The 27988-nt window shown below is 40.7% G+C and overlaps 1 protein-coding gene across 1 annotated transcript in view; it reads right to left on the bottom strand.

Moving 5' to 3' along the window:
- enah (ENAH actin regulator) overlaps positions 1-27988 on the bottom strand; it is a 122332-nt gene that overhangs the window by 54025 nt on the left and 40319 nt on the right. Inside the window, 1 exon segment of the mRNA XM_042333271.1 lies at positions 11639-11804. Within this exon segment, the coding sequence (XP_042189205.1) occupies positions 11639-11770 (132 nt within the window). The 5' untranslated portion in view covers positions 11771-11804.

Raw genomic sequence — 27988 nt, 5'->3', positions numbered from 1 at the left:
ACATTTCTCAGGGGAAGCAGGGAGCTGAAAACTTTCCTAATTCATACTCCAGACACATAATCATCACAAGAGATTGATCTCCACCTTCCAAAAAGTATCCATTTCAATAATTCTCAAAGCATCGGATTCAAATAACCATCAGTACACCACTTCTTCACAATGATGTAAAACCAACAACTAGAATAATTTCCCACCACTTCGCCCTAAAATACACCTCTCTCACACACGCACTCCCCAACACGCACCTCTCCCACACACATAACTCTCACACATGCACCTGGAGTCCTGCAGCTCAGTGGTTAGTGCACTCGCCTCACAAGTGAGAGACCTGGGTTCGATTCCCAGCAGGCGAAACCTTGGGCAAGTTTCCTTACTCCACCCACCTGATGATAATCCCTCAAGAAAATAACAATAATAATTTGGTCACTCGATCCAGGAATGTTTGTGGGACACTGCTGTGTGCAATTGGCTGCTGCGTTTCGCCCACAAATATACAGTCAATTCATTTTACAGTATATTCTGTGAAGCGTTTTGAGACGTCTTGACAACGTGAAAAGCGCTATATCAAATGCAAGGATTATTATTATTATTATTATCCAACACCTTCACACACGCACAGACCCACACTCCCAACATAGCCTCTCTGCCATATTGCCTGACATAAACCTCTCTCCCAAGTATGCACCCTCCTCCCAACATATCTCTTTCTCCCAAACACAATCCTCCAACTCAAAACCACATCCCTCAAACACACACCTCCCACACACACGTTTCTCAAGTATGCATCACCCAAACGCACCTCCCTCCTAAGCATGCACCTTCAACTCCCCTCCCTCTCAAGCACTTACCCTCAACCACACCCCCTCCCTCCCAAGCTCTCAACCCACACCACTCCTATGTGTACATGCCTCTCATACAGCTCTCTGTCCAATCACCTGTACAGACACCTCACAAAAGTGCACCCTCTACACACACCTCCCTCCCAAAAGCACATCCTCTACACACACCCCTCTGTCCCATGCACATCCCACACATCCCCCCACATTCGCACCCCTCCCATGTCTGCGTGCAAACTTACAGCCAGCCTCTCACCCACTCGTACACCTTTAGAGTTCACACATACTTCGCCCTTCATGTGTATATAGAATTCCTAAAAATCAGCATCATGCCATCCGCACAAACTCATAGACACCAGAGGGACTGATTTGCTATCATATGAAGCATGTTTAAATGTCAAATATAAGAACAAACCATGACATTTTCTGCAATTCCATTTACTTATTTTAGGAACTCTCTCAAATGCCCTTTGCCCTGCACCTTCTCTTCCTGCTTTCAAGAAGACAAGCTAAATCCTTAAATTCTGTGTCATCCTGAGTCAGTTGGGGTAGCCCTCTCATCTTTGAATCTGATGTGGGTTCAATAGGAATAATCCTTGAGTTTGATATAGCGCCTTATCACATCTTCGAGATGTCTCAAAGCGCTTCACAGACTGTAAAGTGAGTTAACTTGGTCATTCACTTTGTGGCTGTTTTGCAACATTGCTGTGCGCAAATTAAATGCTAATTTACCTACAAAAACAGTCAGTTTATAATATATCTTGGAAGTGATTTGAGACATCCTCCTGATGTGAAAAGTATCATACTGGGCAAAAGGGTCATTATTAAATTCTTCCTCCTCTGCTCCCCGTTTGGTTTCCCCCCTGCCATTTCTGTGGTATTTGTGATATTCGTTCTGTATAAAAGGAGCTGTGTAACTGCAAATTCTTCTTGTTATACATTGACATCCAATATATATGGTTTTTAATATCACAGAGAATCTCTTCCCTGTCGCATCTAAAGCCCATTTTTTTTATTCAGCATTTTTTTTGATGGTGCCACCCTCAGCAGATTATGATGACAAGAACACATTTTTCCTGGCAACAAAGCCACATGGACCCTTTTGGCATCAGAACCCCTATTCCCTCCACAGGGTGGTGCCATCATCTCATGAGTGAAAAGGCGTCATTACAAAACATGCTGCCACACAAAGCACGCAACTTAACACATTGAGAAAGTGGCACACTCAGGTATATGCTTTATGTATACACGACCCTTTCAGACGAGTTTTTTCCCTCAATATCCCCAATTAGTTGACATTCAGGGACATCTACCAGCTTCCGCTAACGTTATTTTGGAAATAATCAAAAGGATTAAAAAAAATGAAAAACATTTTCCCCATGTTCAAACTGCATGATGTCATTATGTCACACCACCATGATGTTCTGTGTAAGTGCGAAAATAAAAGGAGATGAGTAAACAGAAGCTGTGCTAGACTGTCAGCAGCTCCACTCAATGCCCGCCACTGAAGTGAGAATGTAAAAACAATGACAAAGACAATATGACAAAACCCGGGGGCAATTTCATAAAGACAATAAATCTGGATGTGGCATTGATATGCATCCCAAAAGCTCCCAAATTCAATTCCTCCAATGTGTCTCAGCTGCCTTTCCAGATATTGACCCAAGTGTATGTTGACTACTGGGGGCAGGGGAAAGTAACAGACATTCGCATTTCTGTTCACTCTCCAATGCTCACTGCTCAAAAATGCAAATGTGGCCAGAAGAAAAGTAGCCTCAGCTGTTCGTATCTACCTCCTCCCGGGTCAAACAGCCTGTGCATGCTCTCTGGCTAGCCTCGTAAGTGAAGAATGGTCACTAACTGCTAGTGAGCTGCTGTTCTCTGTGGTTCGTTCACTCAGTACCTACATGTACAGTAATTTGGATGGCAAGGTAAGAAAGAAATGTCATACATTAGAATGCCGGTGTTTATGCTCCACATGAGCCTCCTTTTGCCCTTCCTCAACTAAGCCTTCAAGCATAACCTTCTATTCCTTTCTCCCTCATGTACCTATCTAGCTTTCCCTTAAATACATCTATGTTATTTGCCTCAACAACTCCTTATGGTAGCATGTTCCATATTCCCACTACTCTCTGTGTGAAGAAATTTCTTCTAACTTCCCTATTTGATCTATTTATGACTATCTTATATTGATGGTCCCCGGTTTTGGTCTCCCCCAACAAGTGGAAACATCTTCCCTATGTCTACCCTATCAAAATCATAAAATAATTAAATAAAAGTTCATTTTATATACTGTGTGGTTTATGAGGGTGTTCACAAAATCTTAGTGGTGCACCCCAGAGCAAAGCAAAAAAAAACAAATCCTACCAAACACTGCAAAATTCTAATTTGATATAGCACCTTATTAGTCTCTTACAGAAAGATGCGGCCTGGTAGGAAACCCAAATGTGAAAATCACAGGCACCAAAATCCACATTAACATATAAGAGCTGGGATATGTACATTATTTCAAGGATCACATAATGCAACTTTTTTGCTTATTTTATGCTTTATAAAATTCCCTCTTTAAACTTGATTGGCTCTCAAAATAATTGGGTAGCATATTAAATATCAGTGAAGTGAACAAAATAGAGGTAAAGCCAGCAGCTAATCTGTGCTAGCAATGCTTCAAAACAATGAGATGAGTAGTCAATTGATCTGATTTCTTTGGGGGTGAATCTGGATGAGGGAGCAATGTTAGAGAAGGAAAAAATCCATTTGCTTGCCTGAAATAGTGGTCAAAGCATTGTTGTTAATGTCCACTTGAATCCTATGGATCTTGGTTTAACCACTCAGGAAAATGTATTTAATATCAGTTCATCATTTATCACATCAAAACAAAGAATGTACCAAAACAAGTTACTCTGAAATGTCCTAAATGGTACATAGGTAAATATTTGTACAATGCTATCAAATACAACTCGTATAAAAAGTATAGAATATGTATCGTGCAATATTCACTATTGGGAAAGAACAAACCTTTGTGGTACTCATAATTTACACTTGCTAAACTCTGGTATAAACAATTTCAGCAGCACAGGTACCAATCAACCACATGGTCATAGTTTTGCATCCAAGAACCAGTATGTGCAGTTCCCATCTATTCCACTAGATGGGAATAGACACAACAGCAGAACCCTCCCTCGCCATGGGCTGACAACATGCAATAATTTGCACTTAAATAGTACCTTTCATATAGGAGAATGCCTCAAAGGACTTTACAAAGACAAACATGATGTGGGAGACCAAGCTGGGAAATAGGGTGGGAGGATAGCTATCATTGTCTTGGCTGTAGGTGCATGTACCAGTTGATTGAGGAGCAGTCGTCATCAGGAGTTTACGTTTAAAGGGGAACTAGAGAAATATTTGAAAAGGAAAGTGTGTGTGTGCGGGCGGGGGTAGAAATAGAGAAAAAACAAACAAAAATATGGGAGCGGCCTAAAAACATTGCTCTTACAGAGAACTGACAGTTGCAATGTGCTGGACCATCGACTGAGACAGCTAAAGTTGACTGTAGAAGCTACACAGCCTTCCCCCAAGCACTTGAATCACATGTAAACCAAAGTTAATCAAACAGCCAATTTTCAGAGAAGTTCCAATCTTCAGTCCTGATGGTATGATATGCCAGAGCTCTGAAATCACTTGATCTGAAAACTGCATTTGACTGCCTACTTTAGAGAATGCGTCAGCCAGGCTCAGCTGGACTTGGAACTCATAGTCTAAACTGATACTCCAGTGTAGTGCTGAGGAGGGTGCCGAATTATCTTTCGGATGAGACATCTGCCTATTATTATAGATCCCATAGAACTATTCGAAAAGAGAAGAGAATTTCTCCTAGTGTCCTGACAACAATCCCCCAAAAATTGATCAATTACTCTGGTTGTTTGTGGGACATTACAGTGACCAACACCAGCTGCCACTTTCGCCCCAAAATACAGTGGCTGGTATTAGTGTACCCTATGAAATGCTTTGGGATATCCTCCTGACATGAAAGGCACTCGATCAAATGTAACAACTATTCTTATTACAGTAGAACCTCACTAATGCGGTCGCTCAAGTGATCGGGCAAAAGTGACCTGCTCATTGAGGTGATCTGATTACTGAAAAGGGTCGGGTGATTTAGGTCACTGATGTAATGTTAAGGGCATTGGTAATGGGCAAGGGCGATGAACATTCAACAACCATACTTTGCAATCTCATAAAGGCATTGTCACATCTAAAACAAAAGCTGTCATGTATTCAGCCTACCTTTTGAGAACGCATCCAACTTGTGTTCTGCCAATGCCATAGATCACAGCTGACTTTTGCCCTTACTGTTTTTGATTAAGTCCACTCTCACATAAAGACAACTCTTTCCATGGTGGCACGTTTACAGCACTTACCAAGAATTGGCCGCAGGAACTTAGGTTAGGCCACCGGGGCCGGGCAAAGTCGATTTCCCGCTCGCTCTGCTTCCATCCCAACAATCACCACTGCAAATGTGCTACTGGAGCCCACTCTGCCCACAGTAGCCGTGTCAAGGAAACCGCGCGAGAATAATAATAATCCTTGCATTTGATATAGCGCTTTTTCACATCTTCTAGACGTCTCAAAGCGCTTCACAGAATATAAAGTGAATTGACTGTATATTTGTGGGCGAAACCCGGCAGCCAATTGCACGCAGCAATGTCCCACAAACAGTCATGGATTGAAGTGACCGATTTTATTATTTTTTTGAAGGATTATCATCAGGCATGTGGAGTAAGGAAACTTGCCCAAGGATTCGCCCTGCCGGGAATTGAACCCAGGTCTTTCGCTTGTGAAGCGAGTGGTCTAACCACTGACCTACAGGACTCCTGTAGCCCGAGGCTTAGGCACTGTGTAAGTTAGTAGCGGAGGAGGGTGTTTGTAATGCGTTTAAAGCAGAGAGGGCACTGTAGCAGCTGCAATCAATGAATATTGTCCTGAATAGTGAGGTGCCCGGTTTACTGAAACAAACAGCCTATCTTTTAACATTGACAATGAAAGAGACTGTGAAAATGTGCCCGCAATTGTGAGGCGGCTGGATTGCCAAGGTGACTGCAAACTAGGTTTCTACTGTATTATATTCAGAATAACCTGCTGGCGATGTTTATGACCAATGTTAATTTACTTGTTTGTGCCCTCCACACAAGCGTGGTGACATTTTGGAAGTTGCTCAAAACATTTGTCAAGCTGACTGCTGAAAGGGAACAATACCCAGAGGGGCCTTGGGTCTATGTTCTCTGCCTATTGGGAGGAGAGGAGGAACCTATTAACCAATGTTCTTTGGCTCACGCAGCGGTGGGAGAGTAATTCATCCAAGTTGAATTGAAGGAAGGCAACTCAATGTTTTTTTTAATCCACCCGAAGAATCCTTTTTGTTAATAAAGCACAGTTGATCCAGAATAACCTAAACTTGTGCCACTGAAATTTGTGCCAATCCTCGGTAGTGGTTGGGTTCACTCAGTCTCTTGTGGATAGATTTGTATGTAAAAAAACTGACAGTATTGTAGTAAAATATTGTAGTAAAATTGTAGTATTGCAGTAAAATATAAGGTAATGCCAGAAAAGGGATACTGCATCAAATTCTCCTTGAAACAAGAAACGAGAAATGTGGAGAAAACAATTCTAGGTGAAACAGGAAACCCCACAGTGAAGTAAGGGAAATCATGTGTCCAAATTTGATCTCATCCCTTGAGAATATTCAGCCCACCATCTTTTCAATAACACCAAGCAGTTTCTTAAATAGGTCTAATATCCTGGCCTCTTACCACTCTTCCTGACAACTTGTCCCAGTTGTTGATTAACTAACCTCAGTGTAAAGAAACATTTTCTGGTGTCTGACCTAAACTTGCCCTTCGCAATGCTGAACTTTTACCCTCTCTTCCTGCTGACTTGCTGTATTTGAAAGCATCATCGCTTTGCGCTGAATAATGTGAAGACCCACGCAACAGGCAAGTCGAGGTTCAAGGTTGCATGTGTTTAAATGATGTAATGGCGCGAGTTGTCACAAGTGCTTGGCTTTCAAGTCCACACCAGCTAATGCATTTCCTGACATTCTGGTGTGCTCCCCATCTGTGCTGAAATCCCTTCACTGAATTATTCACAGGAACGTTCAAGCGAAAGAGAAAATCTTACCAAATTTTTACTTCAGCTCTCACCAACCTGCAAATCTGAGCTGCAGCTAACATACAATCAGCTTTTACTGTGGATAAGACTATTTGAACTCATTTAACTTCAGCAAGTTTCTTAGTTCTTTTATGAATTCATGGATTACAGCTATTTTATTGAGGGGTGGTCCAAGTTAAATTGCCTTTGATAAACTACTTGCTTTCCCCCACAAAATACGCAGCAATCCACTTTATAGTATATCTTATGAAGCGCTTTTGAGATGTCGCAACGTGGAAAAATTATTATTATTACAAAATAATTAGAGAGTTTAACATTGTTTACACAGAGGTGTAATGTGTGAAGCCACGTGTTTTTCATGAATACAAAATAACATAAAAAAGCAATGTATAAAATGACATAAAATGAGAAAACAAGCACTGAATGCCACCACTCGTGCCGCCTGCTGAACCTTCCAGAAACCGCTCATGCCGCAGTAACCTCAACAACCGCTGTAACGGCGCCCGCTGGGTCGCTTATCCCAATCCACATGCCGTGGTCCGCCACAACACAAACTCTGATTGGTCACAACATCACCTCCAATTGGTGTGTCCCCCACCTCGTGACCTCGATCCCTCACCCACTCCCATGAAACGCGCTCTCTCACTGAAGATCTCGGAAGAGGGCGCTCGGTCATGGGGTGAGGGACAAACGGTAGCATTGTGGCGGCCATGTCACCAACCAGAGGCCGCGTTACTGTGGACCTTGGACAGAGAGTGAGCGGGCCAACGGCGGGTGGCATTCCGGCAATTTTCGGGGGGGCACGAGTGACTTCTGGAAGGCTTGTTGCTAGCAGTAGCGGTTGGTGCCCGTGGTTGGAGATGGGGAAGAGTTGACGTGGAGACGCATAAATGTACATGTAATAAAAGTAGTAAAATATTTTTAATGGATAAAACAAAATAACACTAAATTATGAAAAAAATGTTTATGTGGTATTAGTGAAGAACATAACCTGCATTTATAGTGCTCTTCACATGGGATAGCATCTCAGATTGCTAAACAGTGGCATAGTTTGACTCCGAACCACATTCTTTGCCACAAACTCATATTGAAAAGAGTTCATCAATGCTTTTAGAAGGGAATCAAATAGAAGTTTGAAGTGGAATGGTAAATGCTATTGGTAAGTAGGCAGGAAAGGGGGATTTGACTAAATTCATGCGAGAAAAACACCAGCACAGACATAATGGGCCAAATTGTCTGTTGCTGTTCTGCAACATTCTATGACAGAAACTGGTCATAGCTGAGTAACGTAGACATAGGAACCACAAAGGCAAATAATTCAGGTATGATTACTTTTAGAAACATTCACAGCAGGCTTACTCGCACTGTTAAAATCCAGTGGAATTGCCGTGACAAACATTGACATTTGAGAAGAAGCTATATTTTTAAATACATAAAGCTCACTGGGATGATTTTGTGAAATTGGTTTGAAGTGGCTTGTATTAAGCAAGGCAGCCACCTGATCTAGTGAGAGAGCATGCATTTATTTTGGTGGAACGTATTTGAAGATTGCAGTAAACTCGCCTGTAGAAAATATCAATAACACATTTTCAAGACAGACATCAATAAGAGGCACAGCAAATCCTCAGGCAAGCTGCGGAAACTCAATCTAATGGCATTCTGATAGAAACGGTTTCAGCCAGGCAGGGCTGGATGGTGAACACTTGGTATCATTTAATAACAATTTGCATTTATACAAAGGGGCTGCACTGTATAGGCAAACTTGGTAGTTCATTGGCTCCAGCAACACTCACAAACATCAAATAGATCAGGAGTTAAATCTGAATTTGTGTTGCAAATTTGGACTACAAGCCTGATGACCAGGAAAATAAGCTCCACATTTTTTTAAATAGAGATGGAATGGGAGAGAAAATTTGCATCGACCCAAATCACAAGTCTGATAGAATTTAAATCAACTCAATTAAGAAAGAGGTTGATGATCTGGATGGTCAATTAATTTGCATTTATTATAGAATGTTATTTTGTTTTTAGATAGTTCTTAGCTGGGTCAATTTGTCGCTGTTGTGACTTTAAAAAATCACGCCAACAAAACAGGGACTATACAATGTGATTTAATGGCTTAAATTGTCATTAATTTTGCAAAAATCCAGCTACTATAGTGAACATGCAAAAGAGGAGGGGAGACAACAGAAATATAACAACATTACATTTGTATAGCGCCTTTCATGTTGGGAGGACATCCCAAGGCGCTGGACAGTGTGCATCAGTTCAGCCGGAGCCAGCTGAGCGGAGGGAGCGGGTGGATTGGTAGGGGGTTAGGAGGTCACAGGGTGGAGCGAGGCCATTGAGGGCTTTGTAGGTGAGGACCAGGATCTTGAACTGGATCCTCTGAAGGATAGGGAGCCAATGGAGTCGGGCGAGAATAAACCAACAGAGAAGGTTCAAAACAGCCAGAGCCCAAAACAATCATTCAAAATTCCGAGTATAAATGAAAGGGGAAAACAAAATAGTAAAGAAACAAGTAAACAATAATGAAGCAATCAGTTTGTAATATATGGGCTTGTGAAGAGATTTAGGGCTCCAGAATTAACAATGGAGGCATCGTGGACTTTCACACCAGCAAGACGAGTTCACTCTTGAAAGACAAGTTTAAAAAAATACGCACCTATACATGTGGAATGCATCTTGTAAAGCTTATGATTTGCTTTTCATCATGTGTAATAACAATTTAATGAAGAGCTGTGATTGCCAAGGTTGGGATAGTGTGCTGGCAAATATTTTTTCTTAATTCACCTTCCACTGAGTGGCAATTGGTCAAATGCAATCAAGAGCTACTTTTATGAGTGGAGATCAGAATGTATCAGCCAGGCATTTGATATCCTTAAATTTCGGGTACACCATTACTTTGACGGCATCTTTTGTCAAACGCCTTTGATCATTTAGCTTTTCGTAAGAAATACAAACGACATCAGCTGTGGTAAGCCTCACACAAAGCTCTGGGAGAATGCGGAGGCCAGCCTCTATGAGTGCACCTGTCTGCAGCAGACATTTTGATATATTGAAGACAGGTGGCTCTGCACACTTGGCCACCAACTTGCCAAGCCTCAGAAGTGATGGATTGCAAATCCGACGCCCTCACCCCCTCCTCATCCACGCTGCTATAAGAGATGCTAAGCACAGATATGAGCCCTGAAAGAGACTATTGAGCGTGTTCTGCCATTTTTTTTAAACCATAGCAGATCATTTTACTAAACCTATTTCTCCATATATTCTTCATGGTGATTAATTCATAAAAAATTATCTCTTTTTGAACTATCTTGATTAATTCAGTATCTGCAGCCTTCTGTGGCATTAAAGTCCACATTCACTCCACCTCTGATCTAAAGACGCAAAGGGGGTGGAAAGAAGAAATTCCCAATGAGAACAAACATTGCATTCGCCAATAATAATACTCGCATTTGATCTAGGGCCTTATCATGTCATTGAGACGTTACAAAGCACTTCACAGAATATATTGTAAAGTATATTGACTGTGTATTTTTTGGGTGAAATGTGGCAGCCAATTGTGCACAGCAGTGTCCTACAAACAGTCGTGGATTGAGTGACCATTTTTTTTAACGGATTATTACTCCCGGAAAAGCAATCTGCCAATCAACTAACAACTGTGTTTCTACTTACTGCTAGGTTTGTGGAGTAAAGAAATTTGCCTAACGTTTCGCCCCATCCAGGAATTAAACCCAGATCCTCTCACTTGCGACACACAGATAATATATATGGATGATCATCTTGAGTGGGGTAGAATAATGTGACAATGACTAGTAAAGCATACAAATAAAGCTTCAAAGTGGAAGAACTAGGTTTGAAGGGTTTATGTTAGTCAATATTTGTAGATTGCAATAAATTCAACAACTCAAGCATGCAGAATTCCAAGAGAATTCCAAGAAAGCACTCAGAATTCTGCAAACTGTTTTTTCCCCAAATCTTATATATAAGGCAGGGATGGGAAATAAGTAGAATGCTTGAATCATTTAGCACAGATCAAAGGGGATCTGGAGTCACACAGCAAGATACATCAGCAGTGCTAATCTAAACCTGCTGTGTGAGACTACAAATGCACAGCACGGTTCAAAAGCCAAGATAATGCCAACTCTGGACAGCTGAACCACAGTTATACATCTGCAGTAATTTTATAAAGAAGCAGTGCATAAAATACATCAACTAGACATCCACAACCTTCTGATCCAAATACAAGAAAGAGTGTTACCAACTGAGCCAAAATGAAATGCACAGTTCAACTGAGGATATTAATATTGGAACAATTAGCATTTATATAGTGCCCCTTATGCAGGGTAGCATCCCGGAGCACTTGACAGTGGCTGAGCACGACCCCAAACCAGCGGGAGGTGACCGTAGACACGGACAAAGAGTAAGGTCTTCAGGCGGAATCTGAGGATGGGGAAGGAAGGGGCAATGTGGAGAGATAGAGGAAGGGTATTCAGAGTTTCAGGACATAGTAGCTGAAACCGCGGCCACCGATGGTGGAACAGAGGGTACGAACAATATCTTTAGGTTCTCAAATACAAACAACATACATGATTGGACAAAATGAAGCACTGAACAAGAGCAATCTTTACCTGATGGTCCTGGATTTTCCGGCCCACCACTCTGAAAGTGTTGTTGCCAGTGTGGTGGTAAATGTGCACACGGCTGAAGCCAGTAGCTCCACCGGCTGGTATCCATTTCTTATTGGCATCGTCATACACCATAACAGCAGCCCGTGCCTGGCATATACTCTGTTCACTGCAAGCAAACAAAAATTCCAGGTTTACATTTATGCATCTGCTATATAAAATAATACCTTGCATCTCCTCAAAATGGAAGCTAAACATTAAGTTCACAGTAATGTCAAAGTTACAGAACACAGGCTACCCTCCTTACTATTTTTAATGATGTATGAAATATAAAATGCCTGAGTATACACAAGTATATGGACAAAGAATGCAGGAATAAATAGTCAAGTTCACATTATTAAAACCATATCTCTGTGATGTCCTGTAATGCTATTGACCGGGCTGTTGCCGCACACAAACACTGGCCTGTTTCATGTCTCCCACCCACTCTGCTCCACCATCGGTGGGTGAGCTTTCAGACATTTTGCCCTCTCTCTCTCTCTCTCTCTCTGGAACTCCATCCTTGAGCTCCTCTGTCTGGCCATTTCCCACTTTCCTGACTCAAGACCCATTTCAACTTGCAAGTCATCTGTCCGAACTAACATTTACAGATTATATCTGATAATCTGCTGTAAAATTTACTTTGTTACTTTAAGGTTTCAATGGATTGTGGTAATGGCTACCACTTTTGTGACTCGCAACATTCACTCAACATTGGTTCAGAGGTTGTTACAATTAGATCTTCTCAAGTGATTGGATTTACATTAGATGAATGAAGCACGTTCCAGGGCATACAAGATGAGAACACATTTTTTCCACTGTGATTGCTCCACAAATTGGCCTAAAAGATTACAGCAGTGTAAACAGGTGCTAGAACTTTACGGTTTCAAAGTGTATCTAAGCAGATGAAACATGTGACTATTTAGAATAGACACCAAAGGTGGAATTTCACATCTACAGACAGTTGTCAAAGAATAGTTAAGACAAAGAGGTAACGTTGTTGGTTGAAACTTTTACCTCAACTGAAGTGAGCTATTCAACGGAATGCAGAGCAAATAAGAGTTTGGGGGTGGGTGTATATTGGGACATATAGGGAGATGGTTTAAAGGAAATGGTGAGTGCTGAAATGGATAAGTTTTAATAACAGCATTTGATAATAGCGAGTTATCACGCCGTTGATTTTGCAGGCGATTACAATGAGTGACTAAGCCAGGAAAGACAAAATGAGAACCCCTGATAAACTAGCAGTTTGTGAATTAATCTGCATCTATATGTTTATAAAATTATATACATACACGTGTGCGTGTATAATGTGTATAATTTTTATACATATAGAAGCAGATGAATTCATGTTCCTATAATCAGGAACCATAATTTGCAACACATGCATATATCAATTCTAAACTGTGAATAAAAATGTACTGATGGCAAAACTGCTGCTCAGTCATGATAATCTTCATTTATATAGTGCCCTTCATGTAGGAAAATGAGGTATCGTGGCTTACAAGATCTATATCTAAATAGTTCTTTATATTTCTGAGCTCATGGAAATGCAGTGGAGAGGTTTCCTCTAGCTTATTTGCAAAGTCTTGGATCAAGCAGTGAGATGGATTGCCCTGTGGTAAATAAGGAGGGAGGCTCTGCCATCCATTGGCCTGTTCTGAGAACCCTGTAAGACAGGTGGATTCTGCAGAAACATCCATTTAACAAAACTTCTCACATGAGGATTAAGCAGTTGGTGCTAAGTTAACCTGGTGTGTGGCATTCAACCTGGACATCAAGGTGGCTGGCACATCATAAGATGCCCTATAAAGGACCTCCCACTACGCTGAAGGCAGATGTCCGTCAAATAGCTGATGAAAAAAACGTGAGGCTTGGACGACAACTGTTGGAAGTAGCTACCTCTGTCTGGATTTGTTAACACACGGTCATATATCCAGGGCTTGCAATCCACCCGATTGATGTGTAGAGAGGTAAGCAGCTGCTGTTCAAGCTTCACACCTTGAATTGGTGGAACCATCACTCAATGGTAAGGGTATGTGTGTTGAGCTGTGAGCAGGTTGATGGTAGCCATACAGTCACACGTTTCAAGCTGAGCTGTGTTGTTCACCAGGAAGATCACAGGGAGTTCCTGGTACCTGCCTTCCACCTAGTGCGGGCTTAAACCTGCACTTGTATGATGTCAATGACCAACTAGTGACTGTCCTCCTTGCCGGCGAGGTGAACTGAACTCGCTCCGAGATGATATGCTTGGCAATGAAATGTGAAAATCAATAAGCCTCAGGAAGCCCGCTGGACAGTTCTGCCTTGGCTCTTGCCAACGTGTGCCTAATATTCTCCAGAAGGCAGAAAGATTTTGGAACCAGAGTGTCTAAAATCTCGACCATCAATGGTGGGGCAGAGAGAAGCAAGGGAGACAGCAGGTTTAAGTTTCCCAAACAACCATACAATTCAAATTTACATTTTTATAATCCCTTTCACATTGGGAGCTCACCCAAGGTGCTTAAGTTTAGGTTTACAGAGAAGGTTGCCAAGATAGGGTAGGTCATGAAATTTAAAGATCTTGAATTCTTAACTTCTAACAACTATAAATGTTTTAGCAATGTTTCAGCAAAACATCAAGGCAACACCATTGGTTCTCAATTTTACAGTGAGAATCAGCCGACCCAATTTCAGCTATCTATAAACTGTGTCTGTAACTGGTTAACCACTTAACACATTATCTAATTACTTAACAATGAACAGAATTAAACTTTTCTGAACCGCTGTTCAAAGCACACACTTCTGACAGCACAAGAGTTTTTGTAACTGAAGCATGGACGATTATCAGATCATGGTTACTCACTTTGCAACTCAAAGTATTTAGTTATTGAGAGCTACACAATTTATAGCACGCTTAAGAGGAAAATTAATTCTTTCCCACTTTATTTTGCCCACAAAACCAATCAATCCACTTTACAATATATTCAGTGAAGTGCTTTGAGACGTCTCAATGTCATGATAAGCCACTATATAAAATGAGTATTACTATTTATTATAACAAAATACTATTTGTACACATTTGCACTCGAAGACTAAAGACTACTGATGTGCTCAGGAAAGTGCCTGAAGTACTCCTGAGAATAGGGAATCTGAGAGGAAACCCTACATCAGACAGCAAACAAGAACCCAGTTGTTGCAGCTGTTCCCTCAGTTCAGTAAAATGGAGATGAACAGCAAACAGCTGCTTTCACTACCATCCAGAGAACCAGTCCTTCAAGCATTGATGACAATTCATGTCCTTATTTAGAAAAGGACACCACAATCCAAATTATAACTGTGGATTAGCTTAAAATAACTCAACGTTGTTACTGTGCATCTAGTTTGGCAGAGTTGCTTCTGGAGAGTATGGTATGCATTCTGCTCTCTTATTCAGTTACCTATACAGCACAATCTTCTGATGATTTGAAGGTTGCCAGCCCAGGACCCAATTGCACCACCACTTCAATACAACTGTAACAAAGTACAAAGCTTAATGGCATCAATGTGCAAATACAATGCAAATGGTGGTTATTAGTTGTTGCACCATATACATTTCCCATAGATTTATATATAAATATATATATATTTACCTCGCCCTAGTTTTCTTAAGAGGAAAACTAATTCTTTCCCACTTTATTTTGCCCACAAAACCAATCAATCCACTTTACAATACAACACTCACATTTTTACAAACGAACACACCACTCCATGCAATAAGAGCTCACCTAGTGAATGATCAAACCTGGGACTGTTGGAATCAAATGATCAACTCATAAACTCATAAGATGGGTCAAAAGAAAAGTGTGGAAATATCTGTCGTGAATTGCATGGAAATTTGGAGATTTGGCTGAAAATTGTGGGGAGTTGATTGGTTCTATTTAGGTACATTTTGTGAGAATTTGTTGTTGTAAACTAGTTTGGCCAAATGGCCTGTTTGCATGCTGCAAGGTACTATAGCACGTGACTAACTCATTATCACAATACACCCAATAAAAATCAAACAATAAAGAGGTACAATAAAGAATCAGTTTTTGAGCTCACAGTTTAGACTAACTCCAATGCAGTGCCGTTGCATTATCTGAGGTGCTGTCTTTTGGATGAGATGTTAAACGGAAGTCCCTGTTAAATCCAGTCGTGGATTGAAAATGACCAATTTATTATTGTTTTGTTTTGGAGGGATTATTATTAGGAGTGTGGAGTAAGGAAACTTGCCAAAGATTTCACCCTGCCTGGAATTGAAACCAGGTGTCTCGCTCGCAAGGCGAGTGCTCTAACCATGAGCTACAGGACATAAGACAAGGTAGTTATTGCCAACAATAAACCAGATAAGTTGATCATTGAATGCATAATAATAATCCTTGCATTTGATATAGCGCTTTTCACGTCGGGAGGACGTCCCAAAGCGCTTCACAGAACACACTGTAAAGTGAATTGACTATATATTTGTGGGCGAACGTGGCAGCCAATTGCGCACAGCAATGTCCTACAAACAGTCAGATTGAAAATGACCAATTTGTTATTGTTTTTGGTTTTGGAGGGATTAGGATTCACAAACAGCATGGCTGTTTGTGGATCCTAGCTCTGTGTAAAATGTCTGCTTTGTTTTGCAGAGAAGGTTTTAATTAAAAAGGTTTTGTAATAAATGGTGGTGTTTGTTTTACCAGAGCTTGAGAAGAGAGCTGTGGGAAATCAAGCAACAGTTCTTGTATTTGATAAAGCAGCATCACCTTGAAAAGTCTTAAAACATTTCAGTGTATTTCTGTTAAGTGTACTGTATTTGCAGGCGAATGCAGCATCTAATTTGCATGTAGCAGTGTCCCACAAGCAGCAATGAAGTAAATGGAGGACTGTTGGCCAGGACACAAGGAAACTTCCTTCTCTTTTCAAGCATCTTGTGTCATGGGATCTTCAATGTCCTTTTGAAAGACAGGCATCTCACTTTAATACCTCATCCCAAGAATGGCACCTCCCACAAAGAAGCACACCCCCCAGAGTGCAAAGGAGTGTCAACTTAGTTTATGAGCTCAAATAAAGTTGAAAATACTGAAAAGGTTTGAGAGCATAAACACTGAACAACTTGCAGTGTTTATTGAGAAACACAGCAATATTACAAGAAACTTAACTGGGGGCTTAGAAAAAAATTCCTTTTATACAGTTATTGGGATGTGGAACAGTCAATAACATAGTTTAAAAAGAAATTAGATAAACTCTTGAATTAAAAAATAGACAATCTATCTCTGGAATTTCCATGTGTAGATGGGATGCATGGAATTCTCAGTTTGGCTTTGACACTCAAGCATGGTGATGGTTTTCCACATGTATCAAGCACTCTGTGGACCCCCCCAAAAATAGAAATTAGATTGTTTTAATGGGCAGTACGATAACCAGACATCTTTCTGTAATTCTATAAATTATTCTGGGAGGGAATTATAAGAGTGTAATGTGTAACACATAGGCTTTGACACTATTACACCAGAATTGTCTGTTTCATTGCATCATATTGTGTCTGTGGCTATTGTCACTTTTAAGTGGTAAGATCAATCAGATGCATAATCCTAAACTTCTCAATTCAAAGTCAAATAAATCTTTCAAATAAATCTCCCTTGAAACCAATTTTGAATTGTGGATTAACATTTCCCTGACTCAGGATGATGTCAAGCCAGCGGGAAAAGGAAAAAAGCCAGTTTTGACAAAGCTTTCGGGCTTGGTTACTTTAAAATGTCACCCAGAACTTGAAAAAATAGCCAAAGGCACCCCCCAGTCTGTCTGCACATCAAAGTATTGTATTGGCTATGATGTGGTTCAGTCACCTTCTTTTCTAACAATGTGGGATTAACTTCCAGACAAGATCAAAGTCTGATCACTATATAGTAATTCACATTACTATCAATATTTTGGCTAATCTACTATCTTCATTGAAAGAGCACAGAAACAGGCCCTTCAGTCCATCAAGTTTATGCTGCTGATTTTCACCACGAGACAATCTAATACCCTCTGCCGTTCATCTATATATCATTATACTATTATATCATCTGTAGCTCACTGGTTAGAGCACTCGCCTCGCAAGTGAGAGACCCGGGTTCTATGCCCGGCAGAGTAAAATGTTAGGCAAGTTTCCTTACTCCCATTTGTTAGTCGATTGGCAGATTGCTTTTCCAGGAATAATAATCCCTCAAGAAAAGAAACGATATTAATTTGGTCACTCAATCCACGACTGTTTGTGGGACACTGCTGTGCGCAATTGGCTACCGTATTTTGCCCACAAATATACAGTCAATTCACTTTACAGTATATTCTGTGAAGTGCTTTGAGACGTTTAGAAAATGTGTAAACCGCTATATCAAATGCAAGGATTATTATCATTTCTTGCTTGGCATCCAACCCAACCTTTGTATGAAGCATTCCAAGACATTATCTTATGTGAAAGATGCTATACAAATGAAAGTTATTGTTGTGGTTTACCATACCATTTAATATTCTTCAAGCATCTCTCTGCACTGGAGCCCAGTTATAACTTAACATTTAGGATCTTTACTGCACACAAGTACAAACAGCAACTTGCTCTCTGCACCCCAGCAATTTCCCATGCTAAGAAAAAATGGCCAACAATCAGCTAAGAAGAAGTAAACAACCAAGTTATCTTGAACATCGCTGACCAGAACAGTATGCAAAACTCCCTTCTCGTTTCAATAGATCTTCGATGTCCACCTGAATAAGCAGATTGGTCTTCAGCTGAGCTCAAGCCTGAACATTGGGCTTGAACCCACAACCTTCATACCCAAAAGAGAAAGCTACCAATTGACCAAGCTGGTACTTCATGGTCAATACTGGTACTGTTTCACTGAACTCAATACACCACATGAAAATAATAATAATCCTTGCATTTATTAAAATCTTTAGTAGAGTTCAAGCAATTCCCATTAGAGACATCCACAGCACGTTCGTGCACATTCTGCCTGCCAGCCTTGGAGCACCATTTGGCCATTTGGAAGACAATCAGGGAGCAGGATAAATGTTTTAGATATTCCTCTGAACAAGATCTAGAGTGTTTCCTTTTTCTTTTAAAAAAAAACCTTTGTACTAAAGTCCAATACTCTACTTCCTAATTGCTGCCCTCTTTACCCCCTGCAGGCACATCCACAAGGTCTCTGTAACGGATATTTAAGAACATGTAAAGAACATGTCAAACTGCAATGACAAATAAATCGTCCTGTAAAATATAGCTGTTCTGTATCAAAATACAAGCACCACGGACTACCATAACATTATGATCACTTATAACAAAGTCCACAGACATTAATAAACTAGGAATTTGCCTAGTTAATCCACCGGGGGTGCAGGAAAAGGTCCTGCCGATATTTGTTCAATGAACTCCCAGCCAGCATCATCACCACTGGCCAAGAACATGACCATCCATTTAAACAATCTATGAATCACAGAAATAATTTAGATATAATGCATCAATTTTCATTTAACAAGCAGGGACAATCCAGTCCACCTGAAACAATTATTAAGAGACCTGCACTGGTATTCCACCGCTCTATTAATCTGACAGGCAGAGATACTGTCAGATCTTACTCAGCCATACACATCTCAATTGACAGCATCTGGTTAAATTGACTGTTCACTGCTTTGTGTCTAGCTGCCTCTGCATAATGCCATGACTCAGCATTAGGATATTCTCACAACAGGGTTGATCATTAAAGCTGCTTTCCTCTTCAAATTTAAGTATTCCCCTTCCATATGCACTTTTTTTCAAAGAGATGTAGAACTTTGGGAAGTGCTGACTACATGGATATCTGAACAGAGAAACCCTCAAGTCATTAATACAACTTATGCTGGGTTGAAAAACCTGAATAAAATTATTTCTTAATCGAAATGACATAAGCAGGCTAAAAGCTTTTGTGCTAAACGATGGAATTGCATTCACAGCAACTGGCTCAAACCCAAGCTCTGTGTCATTCAAGCTGGAGGAGGAACAGTACTGAACAGGGGCAAGGGATCAAAGGCCTCCATCAACATCTGAGCATCGAACGTTTCTGGATGTTACAAGCAGTTGAAAGTAATAAAAATAATAATCATTGCATTTGATATAGCACATCATTGAGAAGACTCAATGCGCTTCCCATGATTTTAGTGTAATTTTTTTATATTTGTAGGTAAACACAACAGGCGCACAGCAATGTCCCACAAACATTGAATAATAATTAATAGAATCCACTTTGTATCTGCCAACGGTTTCTCCTCAAGCCCCCGCACCGTCACGTGCAGCGTTCTAAAGGGTTCTACAATAACAAGCATTTACACAGTGCCCTTCACGTGGGGTAGGATCCTGGAGCACTTCACTGTGGTGGAGTCTGACAGCGAGCCGGGGGAGAGGGAGTGAAGAGATGACCGTAAGCACAAAAAGGCCTTTAATTCATTATCTAATTTAAACCTGACCCTACGTGAAGGGCTCTATATAAATACAAGTTTTTGTTGTTGAATATCCAACCTTCTGACTCAGAGGTACTGCTACCAACTGAGTAACCTATTCGATTTTAGAGGCAAAAAATAATCTGGAAATATCAGAGCCACAAGTTCTCTCCAAAGGTGTTTTACAAGAGCGATGGACAAACATTGAGTATTGCAACATTGCCACCAATGGCACCATAGGCTTTTTGGAACATATGTACTAAACAATGCTACTTAAGGGCTCAGATACTCAAGTAAACCTGGGCTGTGATATTAGTGAAAATGTAGTTGGGTACATGCATGTAAAACATACATCTGATGCGAATAAGAACATGGACACTATCCACAATGATACTGATCCCAATTAGTGTGGATATTACGCTCTTCACTATACTTTAGTGTTTGTACTGACCCTAAGGTATTAAAAAAAGCTAAGAGTGGCACCATCATTTTAAGAGGGAATTAGGTGTGATTGAACTTTGGTGAAACATTGATTTGGTGTTTAAAATAAAGGGCAAAATAAATCAAACAGCAACAGGAGAAAGGACAGAAGAGAAAATTGGGAGGAAACAAATACACATCTGCTGTCCACATTGTAAAAAGAATCTGCATTAAAAGGCGCTATATAAATGCAATTTTTTGTTGTTTAAAAACCATTAAAAGAAACGAAACACAAAGAAAGCTACCACACGTTTAAGAGATCAAGGGGTACCAGCAAATCCCACAGATATGCAGCATTCTCATGCTACCAACCTTTAGCTGGGGTGCCTAAAGAAAACACAAAGGGTCACAATTAACCTTTTAAAACTAGTGTGCACCACTCCGTGGCAATAAGCAAAACCAGTCAACAAGAATCCTCAGGTATGAAGCACTTCAACTTCTTCCAGGTGGACAGATTTGATTGCTTGTAGGACTTGAAGATTCAATTTTCCTTACAGTGCTCCCTCTCCAACCACTTTTATACCCTCTCCCAATTTTCTCTCCTAAAGGTGAAAACAGTTCACTAAGGTTTTCGTCAGCCTCAGCCACCCCACTTCCCAAAGTGACCATTCTTCGTGCACAATCTATTTCACAATAAAGCCCATCATATTAAAGCCTGATCTAGTATTATCAGATGTCAATACGTAGGCCCTTTCTGGAAGGTACCAATTCTCGATCAGCAGAAACTCAAGCTGATTGCTTTCTACTTTTAATCTTCACGGCCTCATCTGCCTTTAGGTTAACAATAACAGGGATCAAACCCATTCCAGGTGTGTACCATTGTGATCTGTAAACCATGGCCAGAATCACTTGCACCATTTATCTAGACTGCATTGCATTTTTAAATCCAAGGCTATCATAACATTTATTGATTTCCATTATAATGTAAATCTTTACTGGTAAGTTTACTATTGTGCTACACAAATGCCTGAGCACATAATACCAGTTTGCATCTCAAACAATCAGCGCAAACAAAAATGGAGTCAGTAAATGTATAAAGCAACATTCATCTCAGGTTTATATGACAATGCATTTGAAAATAAAAGACAAATTTTAAGCGGTTCATCATAGATGCAGCGTGAAATAAAGTACAGACCAGGTAATTAATATACAGAACAAAAGACCACTATTCTGTAGCTATATGGATCACATTCATATGGAACCCTCTATATCCCACCCAGAGATACCCATAATAAAAATATTAATGACAATTGTTTTACTCTTTCAGCAACAAAAATAAGTGAATCTAAGCAAGTACAAGCAAAAACTGTACTATGAAGTTACCTTCGAAGCCCATGAAAGGACAAAGTGAGAAAAAAAAATTAGTTTAAAAATAAATTAGACACTTGAGTAGGTGTCTGGGCACAGGGCCCAGAATGTTAGACAAGCAGAGTCCACTGGGGAGAAATACTGAAAGCTTCAACAAATACAGATCCTGAAATGTAAAAGCTCAAGAGATAAACGTTTTAATCAGTTGACAGAGGTTACGCTGGAAGATTTTCTTTAAGCACTCATAATCCATCAAAACTGCCTTGAATACAGTATAAAGCTGAACTTCACTGGAATTTCTTGTGTTGGNAAAAAACTTCCTTATGTTTATCTTATAACATTCTGTCATTAGGTATTGTACATTACAAAGCAGTTAGTCACTTTATTGCTAAAGAGGCAACAATGTGTGCATGTATGGAGAGTGAGAAGGAAGGAGTATTTTCCCCTTGGTGCCTCAAACACTTCATTGTGGAACATAATTCTTTTAACAAAAGGCCCCAACCTCTTGCCCGTGCTGATGCAGTCAACTATCACAGTAAATGTAAGCAACCAAACAGCACTTGGTTTGTGGATTCAAAATGCTTTTCACAACATTTAGAAGTTAATACAATATTCAGATAAATCTTATCTTTATAAATCATATAATTGCCTAACTCTTACATCCACCCAAGTCCTATTCACTTTCCTATCAAAACCACTTAGATGTCTTTGCGTTAGTCGTTCTTGTCTCCTAACACAGCTCCCCTATCCTCCATTACTCCCGCACTTACCAGCTTCATTGAATCACGGGAAATGACGTCAGAAACTGTCGACGCTTGCACACTTACCAGCCGGCTGCATTGAATCGCAGGAAATGTGGTCTTGATTCGCAAAAAAGAACTTCATTGCCCGCGATTCAATGCGATTCCAGGCTTGCCGGTAAGTGCACATGGCAACAGGTCAAGACGCATTGAATGGTGGGAAAAGTAGTCTTGACCCGTCACTGCATGTGCACTTCCAGTGACGAACTACCTCATACGCATTTACCAGCTGCATTGAATTACGAATGCACAGTGCATATTGATTAAATTGAATTTTGTACAACTTGTACAAGTTTGGCTGCAACTCGGACTTCGCGTAAGTCTTATTGAATGTTAGGGTCACGACTGATGACTGTATTGATTTCCCATGAACATCGAGAAGTATAAAGATCTTCATGTTGGAACATGAACTCACTGCTGGACTGACAATCAGCACAGCATCGGCAAAGTACTGCATCGTCATTGTCAGTGATTCTCAGCTCTAAAGCATTCCGCTTCTGAGCTCTAAAAGGACTGCGTGAGATATGCAGTGTACCGAAAGCAGCTGAAGTCATCAATACCACTTTACACACAAATCGGAATTATGATCAATGCCTGACCAGAAAGAAAGCCAGTCCGTAGCATTCAGAACTAGAAATTCCAACTGTGGCAGTCTTCAGTAGAGCAACTTACCCCTCCCAAATTCAAACCTCCCGCTCAGTCAAGGATCCATAACCCTCAGGCAGATGCACACAAATGATCATTATCTGATCAACAAAATAAATATAAATGTACAAGGCCTCTGTACGTTGAATTACAAATCCACTACACAGTTGGAGTGGCAAGTTTGATTAATCCCAATTTTCCAAATGCTCATTACTGCCTTAGCCTTTTCAACAGAAGCTATTGGACAAGGCCAGGTGGTTCTATATGCAGAACAAACACGATAACAATCCACAAAAATGCATAAAAGAACAATTTCTCCCTGAGCCCATCATCTCACACACCACAAGCATTCTGTAACAAAAGTCATTGGCAGATGCCTGAGAACAGGCTGCATACCAGCCTCGTGAGAGGGAAATGATGTATGGTTTAAAAAGACAGAACTGCTGGTCAGCAATTGCCTGAAGCCTTTTTTTCAAAAAGATGCTGTAAAAAGATGCAGTGGAAGGCAAGACTGTCAGCTCCTGATCAATTTCCCAATAATCCTGTGCACCTTATATATATATATATATATATAATCAAACCTAAACACACATTTCAAAAATATGTAAAGAGGTATGGATACCGAAGGCCTTTATATTTGCACTGTGTCCAAGCCCATTTGTCCCAAATCAAAGTATTCACAAAAACTGACCAGTCAGCAGTATATGATTCTCTATATTGTGGGGAATATTTTAAGGCATTTTCCTACGCAAGTCAGAATCCCCAAGTGGATGTACAATAATTGTACATTCATATAACACTTTTCACATTGGGAGAATGTCTCAAGAATTAGCTAGGAGCCCAAACTGGGATGGGGCTGTGGGGCGGGAAGGAGAGGTAACCAAAAGTCAGTCAAAAAGTTTAAGACATGCTTCAATGATGGGGAGGAAAGTGGCAAGGTGGAGGGCCTTGGATGGAGTTCCAGAAAGCGGGGGCAGAATAGCTGAAAGCCCATCCATCATCAGAAACATGAAGCAGGCTGGTTTTAGAAAGTTAAAAAAGGAAAATAAATTAATTCTTAAGATTGTGATCATTCAGAAAAGTGTCCCATTGAATAGAAAATGCATAGACGCAACAATAAAATTGCATTTGGAGAAAAAGAGGAAAATAGCTATTAATAAAACAACCCAAACCTTGCTCCAAAAAAGACAAAAATGAAAAAAACCCAGACAGAATACGGGAATGTCATCAGCTGAAATCAACTCCTCTAACTGGATTGGCGACTAGCCACAAGCTGCTTTCTTTGGCTCCTCTGCCGACTTGTAACATTGTACCAGACTCTAGGACATAGTACAAGACTGACAGACATGATGCCTCGATTTCTTTTAAAAATAAGACACTTTCTAACTTTAGCACACAAGCATTTTCTTCTATCTATACTAATAAAGGCAAAATGTCTGTCTGTCAAGAACGCAATAACTGATTGACGTAGAGACATGATTTATACCTCATCGCAAAGGTCTTGCATGGGGGAGCGTCATACTTTTGGGGGGAATCTCCTATTATTGATGAGCTATATTAAAAAATATATTTAAAAATGCTTTAATTAAGCCTCCAAAAAGGTATGCATGGTATTCTGCCATAAAGTAGCAACAGAGGTCACACACCCTTCTAGCGAGATACATCTATCTTCTATACTAATAAAGATAAAATGTCTGTCTGATCGATTGACATAGAGGTATGATTTATACCTTAGGTCTTGCATGGGGGAGTGTCATAGGCATTTTTTTTTCGGGGATCTCCTATCATGACCTAAACAAGCTTATCACACATGTATGTACTCCAACCAGGAATCCTCCCACTGAGTCTTCCCAACAGGAGTCCTCCCACAGGAGTCCTCCCAAAAAGATATGTGTGCTAACAAGTTCAATAGCACATTTTCTTAATCTTCAGGGATAAAGATGTCTAAGAAGCGAAGATCAAGCCTTTCAAGGACAAATAAAAATGCCACAGTAGTAGCTGCAATGGGTACTAGTTTAGTAATATAGGTACTATCAAAAAAGCTAGCTACAAATACCTACCTACCTGTACTGCATATACTGAATCCCGATTCAAGCAGAAGTATAAAATCACTTCAGATAGAGTCGTGCATCTCAGTAACTACTCTGAAACTTATGTATGTATTCGGAGCACTGCACCCATAGATTCCTTAGGGGAACTAGGGAGAAGATAGCCAGTTCTCTAGCATATACATGTAAGAACTCTGTAGTCTTTGATTCAGTTTTTGAACAAGTCCAGTTTCTCCATCACCCATCTTTGTCCTTCTCACCCCCAGCGCAGCCAAACCCTTTAAACACACTTTTGTCACCGCCTGACCTCATTTCCCCTGGACAACCTCCCAGCTTTACCATCCACAAGCTCCAGAGTACGGCAGTCCAGATTCTTTCCATTTCATTGCACGATCAAAAGCAGCTGATCAATTGGAGACACTATTGTAAACCACAGCAGTCTCCCAGTCAAATGTCCTTAAGAACTATCCAGTTTTTTTTAAGATAGCTATGTAGTTTCTGCAATGTCAGCTATGCAATAGAAATAATGCTTCCAAGTTGCAGGCAGAGGGTGCCAACAGTTTTTTTTTCCTAATCTAAATTAATGTGCTTTGGAAAAACTTAGAACTGCATTCAATGGTGTTAAGACTGAGCTAATGTGCTTTCAGTTAACAGCAAGATTCTTATGTTAAGGAATGTAATTACAACATGATTATGTTGTACTGGGTATTTGTTCAGAAATTCACGTCTCCAGATACTTGCAGTATATATACCGTAATTGTAGTAATCAGTCAGCCTGCCAACGTGCAAGTATTGAATTGAAAGGAAGTCAAAGGCTAGCAGCCACTGTAGGATTCCTAGGGGGAACCACACAAGCAGCAATTCAATCTGGCTCTGCTGGGACCAACGACATTTACTGGTGAACTAAATCTGCTCCAGAGCTGTGAGTAATTTTCTAAAATCTCCACTGAACAGAAGATGATTAGAGCAGGCAGAGTATCTACAAATATTCATATAATACACTAGCTGTACCCGTTGCAGCTTCACTTGCAACCAAAGGATCCAATATGGAATATAGATTGACACACAAACAGACATTTCATCTTTATCTATACTCAGCTGGGAGGACTCCTGTTGGGAGAACCCCTGGTTGGAGTGCATACATGTGTGATGAATTTGTAGGTCATAACTTTTCACTATGCTACTTTGTTGCAGAATATATTAAGAGATAGATGTATCTCTCTAGAAGGGTGTATGATTTCCTCTATCATTACTTTGTTGCAGAAAACCATGCAGACCTCATATTTGGGGGCTTAAAGCATTTTTTAAATATAGCTCAACGACGATACGAAATCCCCGAAAAAATCTGCACGACACACCCTCATGGAAGACCTTTCCAATATACCCATTGAAGCTACGCTTGGAACCAGTTTCATTTAATCGGCCTTCTCTCTTTCGTTTGGCATTTTTATTTGTCCTTGAGCGGCTTGATCTTCTCTTCTTAGGCACCTTTCTTTATCCCTTAAGATTCAAAAAATGTGCTATTGTATTAATTAGCATCCCTTGTTGGCATACTTGCACACACATCCTTTTGGGATGCCTGGGTGGGACGGGGAGGGGGACGACGACGCCTGATTGGGATAATAATAAATAATAATAATCCTTGCATTTGATATAGCGCTTTTCACGTCAGGAGGACGTCCCAAAGCGCTTCACAGAACACACTGTAAAGTGAATTGACTGTATATTTGTGGGCGAACGCGGCAGCCAATTGCGCACAGCAATGTCCCACAAACAGTCGTAGATTGAACATGACCAATTTATTATTGATGGGGAGACAATGTCCTGGGGGGGGAGGGAGGGGCACCTGGGGGGGTGATTGGGGTGGGGGCGGGGGGGAGACGACTCCTAGGTGGGACGGGGGTGATGGATGCCTGCATGTGTGTGCCTGGGTGGGACGGGGATGCCTGGGTGGACTGGAGGGGTTGAGGGGACACCTGGGTGGGACAAGGGGGAGTGCCTGGGGAAGCCTGATGGGAGGCGTGGGGGTGGGGAGCAGGGAGACATCTGGTTGGGGGGGAAGCATGTGTCNGGGGGGATGCCTGGTTGATGATACATGTGTGATGAGCTTGTTTAGGTCACGAAGAAAATACGTCTGCGACACTCCCCCACGCAAGACCTAAGGTATAAATCATGTCTCTACGTCAATCGGTTAGTCAAACATACAGATAGACATTTTGTGTTATTAGTATATACTACCTATACCCGTTGCAGCTTTGCTTGCAACAAAAAGATTCAATATGGAATGTAGATTGACACACAGACAGACAGATAAAAGTCAGATAAACGTCAGATAAAGACATTTCATCTTTATATACTCTCCTTTTGGGAGGACTCTCCCTTTGGGAGGATTCGGCGCTTTAAAAATGTAATTTTGTTGCTGTTGCCTCGGCTTAGCTTCATCTGTGTTCTTTATTTTGTTCCCACCGCTTGGCTACGTGTGTGCCACACTGCCACAGTCAACTGGCACGGCCACCAGGTGTAACTGCAGTGCGTACACACAATGTCACAGGGCCATTTTGACTCAGCGACCACCAGGTGTAATTGCAGCGAAAAAA

This window comes from Callorhinchus milii, unplaced genomic scaffold (genome assembly GCF_018977255.1).
Source record: "Callorhinchus milii isolate IMCB2004 unplaced genomic scaffold, IMCB_Cmil_1.0 Scaffold3, whole genome shotgun sequence".
In the NCBI taxonomy this organism is placed as follows: Eukaryota; Metazoa; Chordata; class Chondrichthyes; order Chimaeriformes; family Callorhinchidae; genus Callorhinchus; species Callorhinchus milii.
This window is presented reverse-complemented; position numbering and strand designations above follow the sequence as displayed.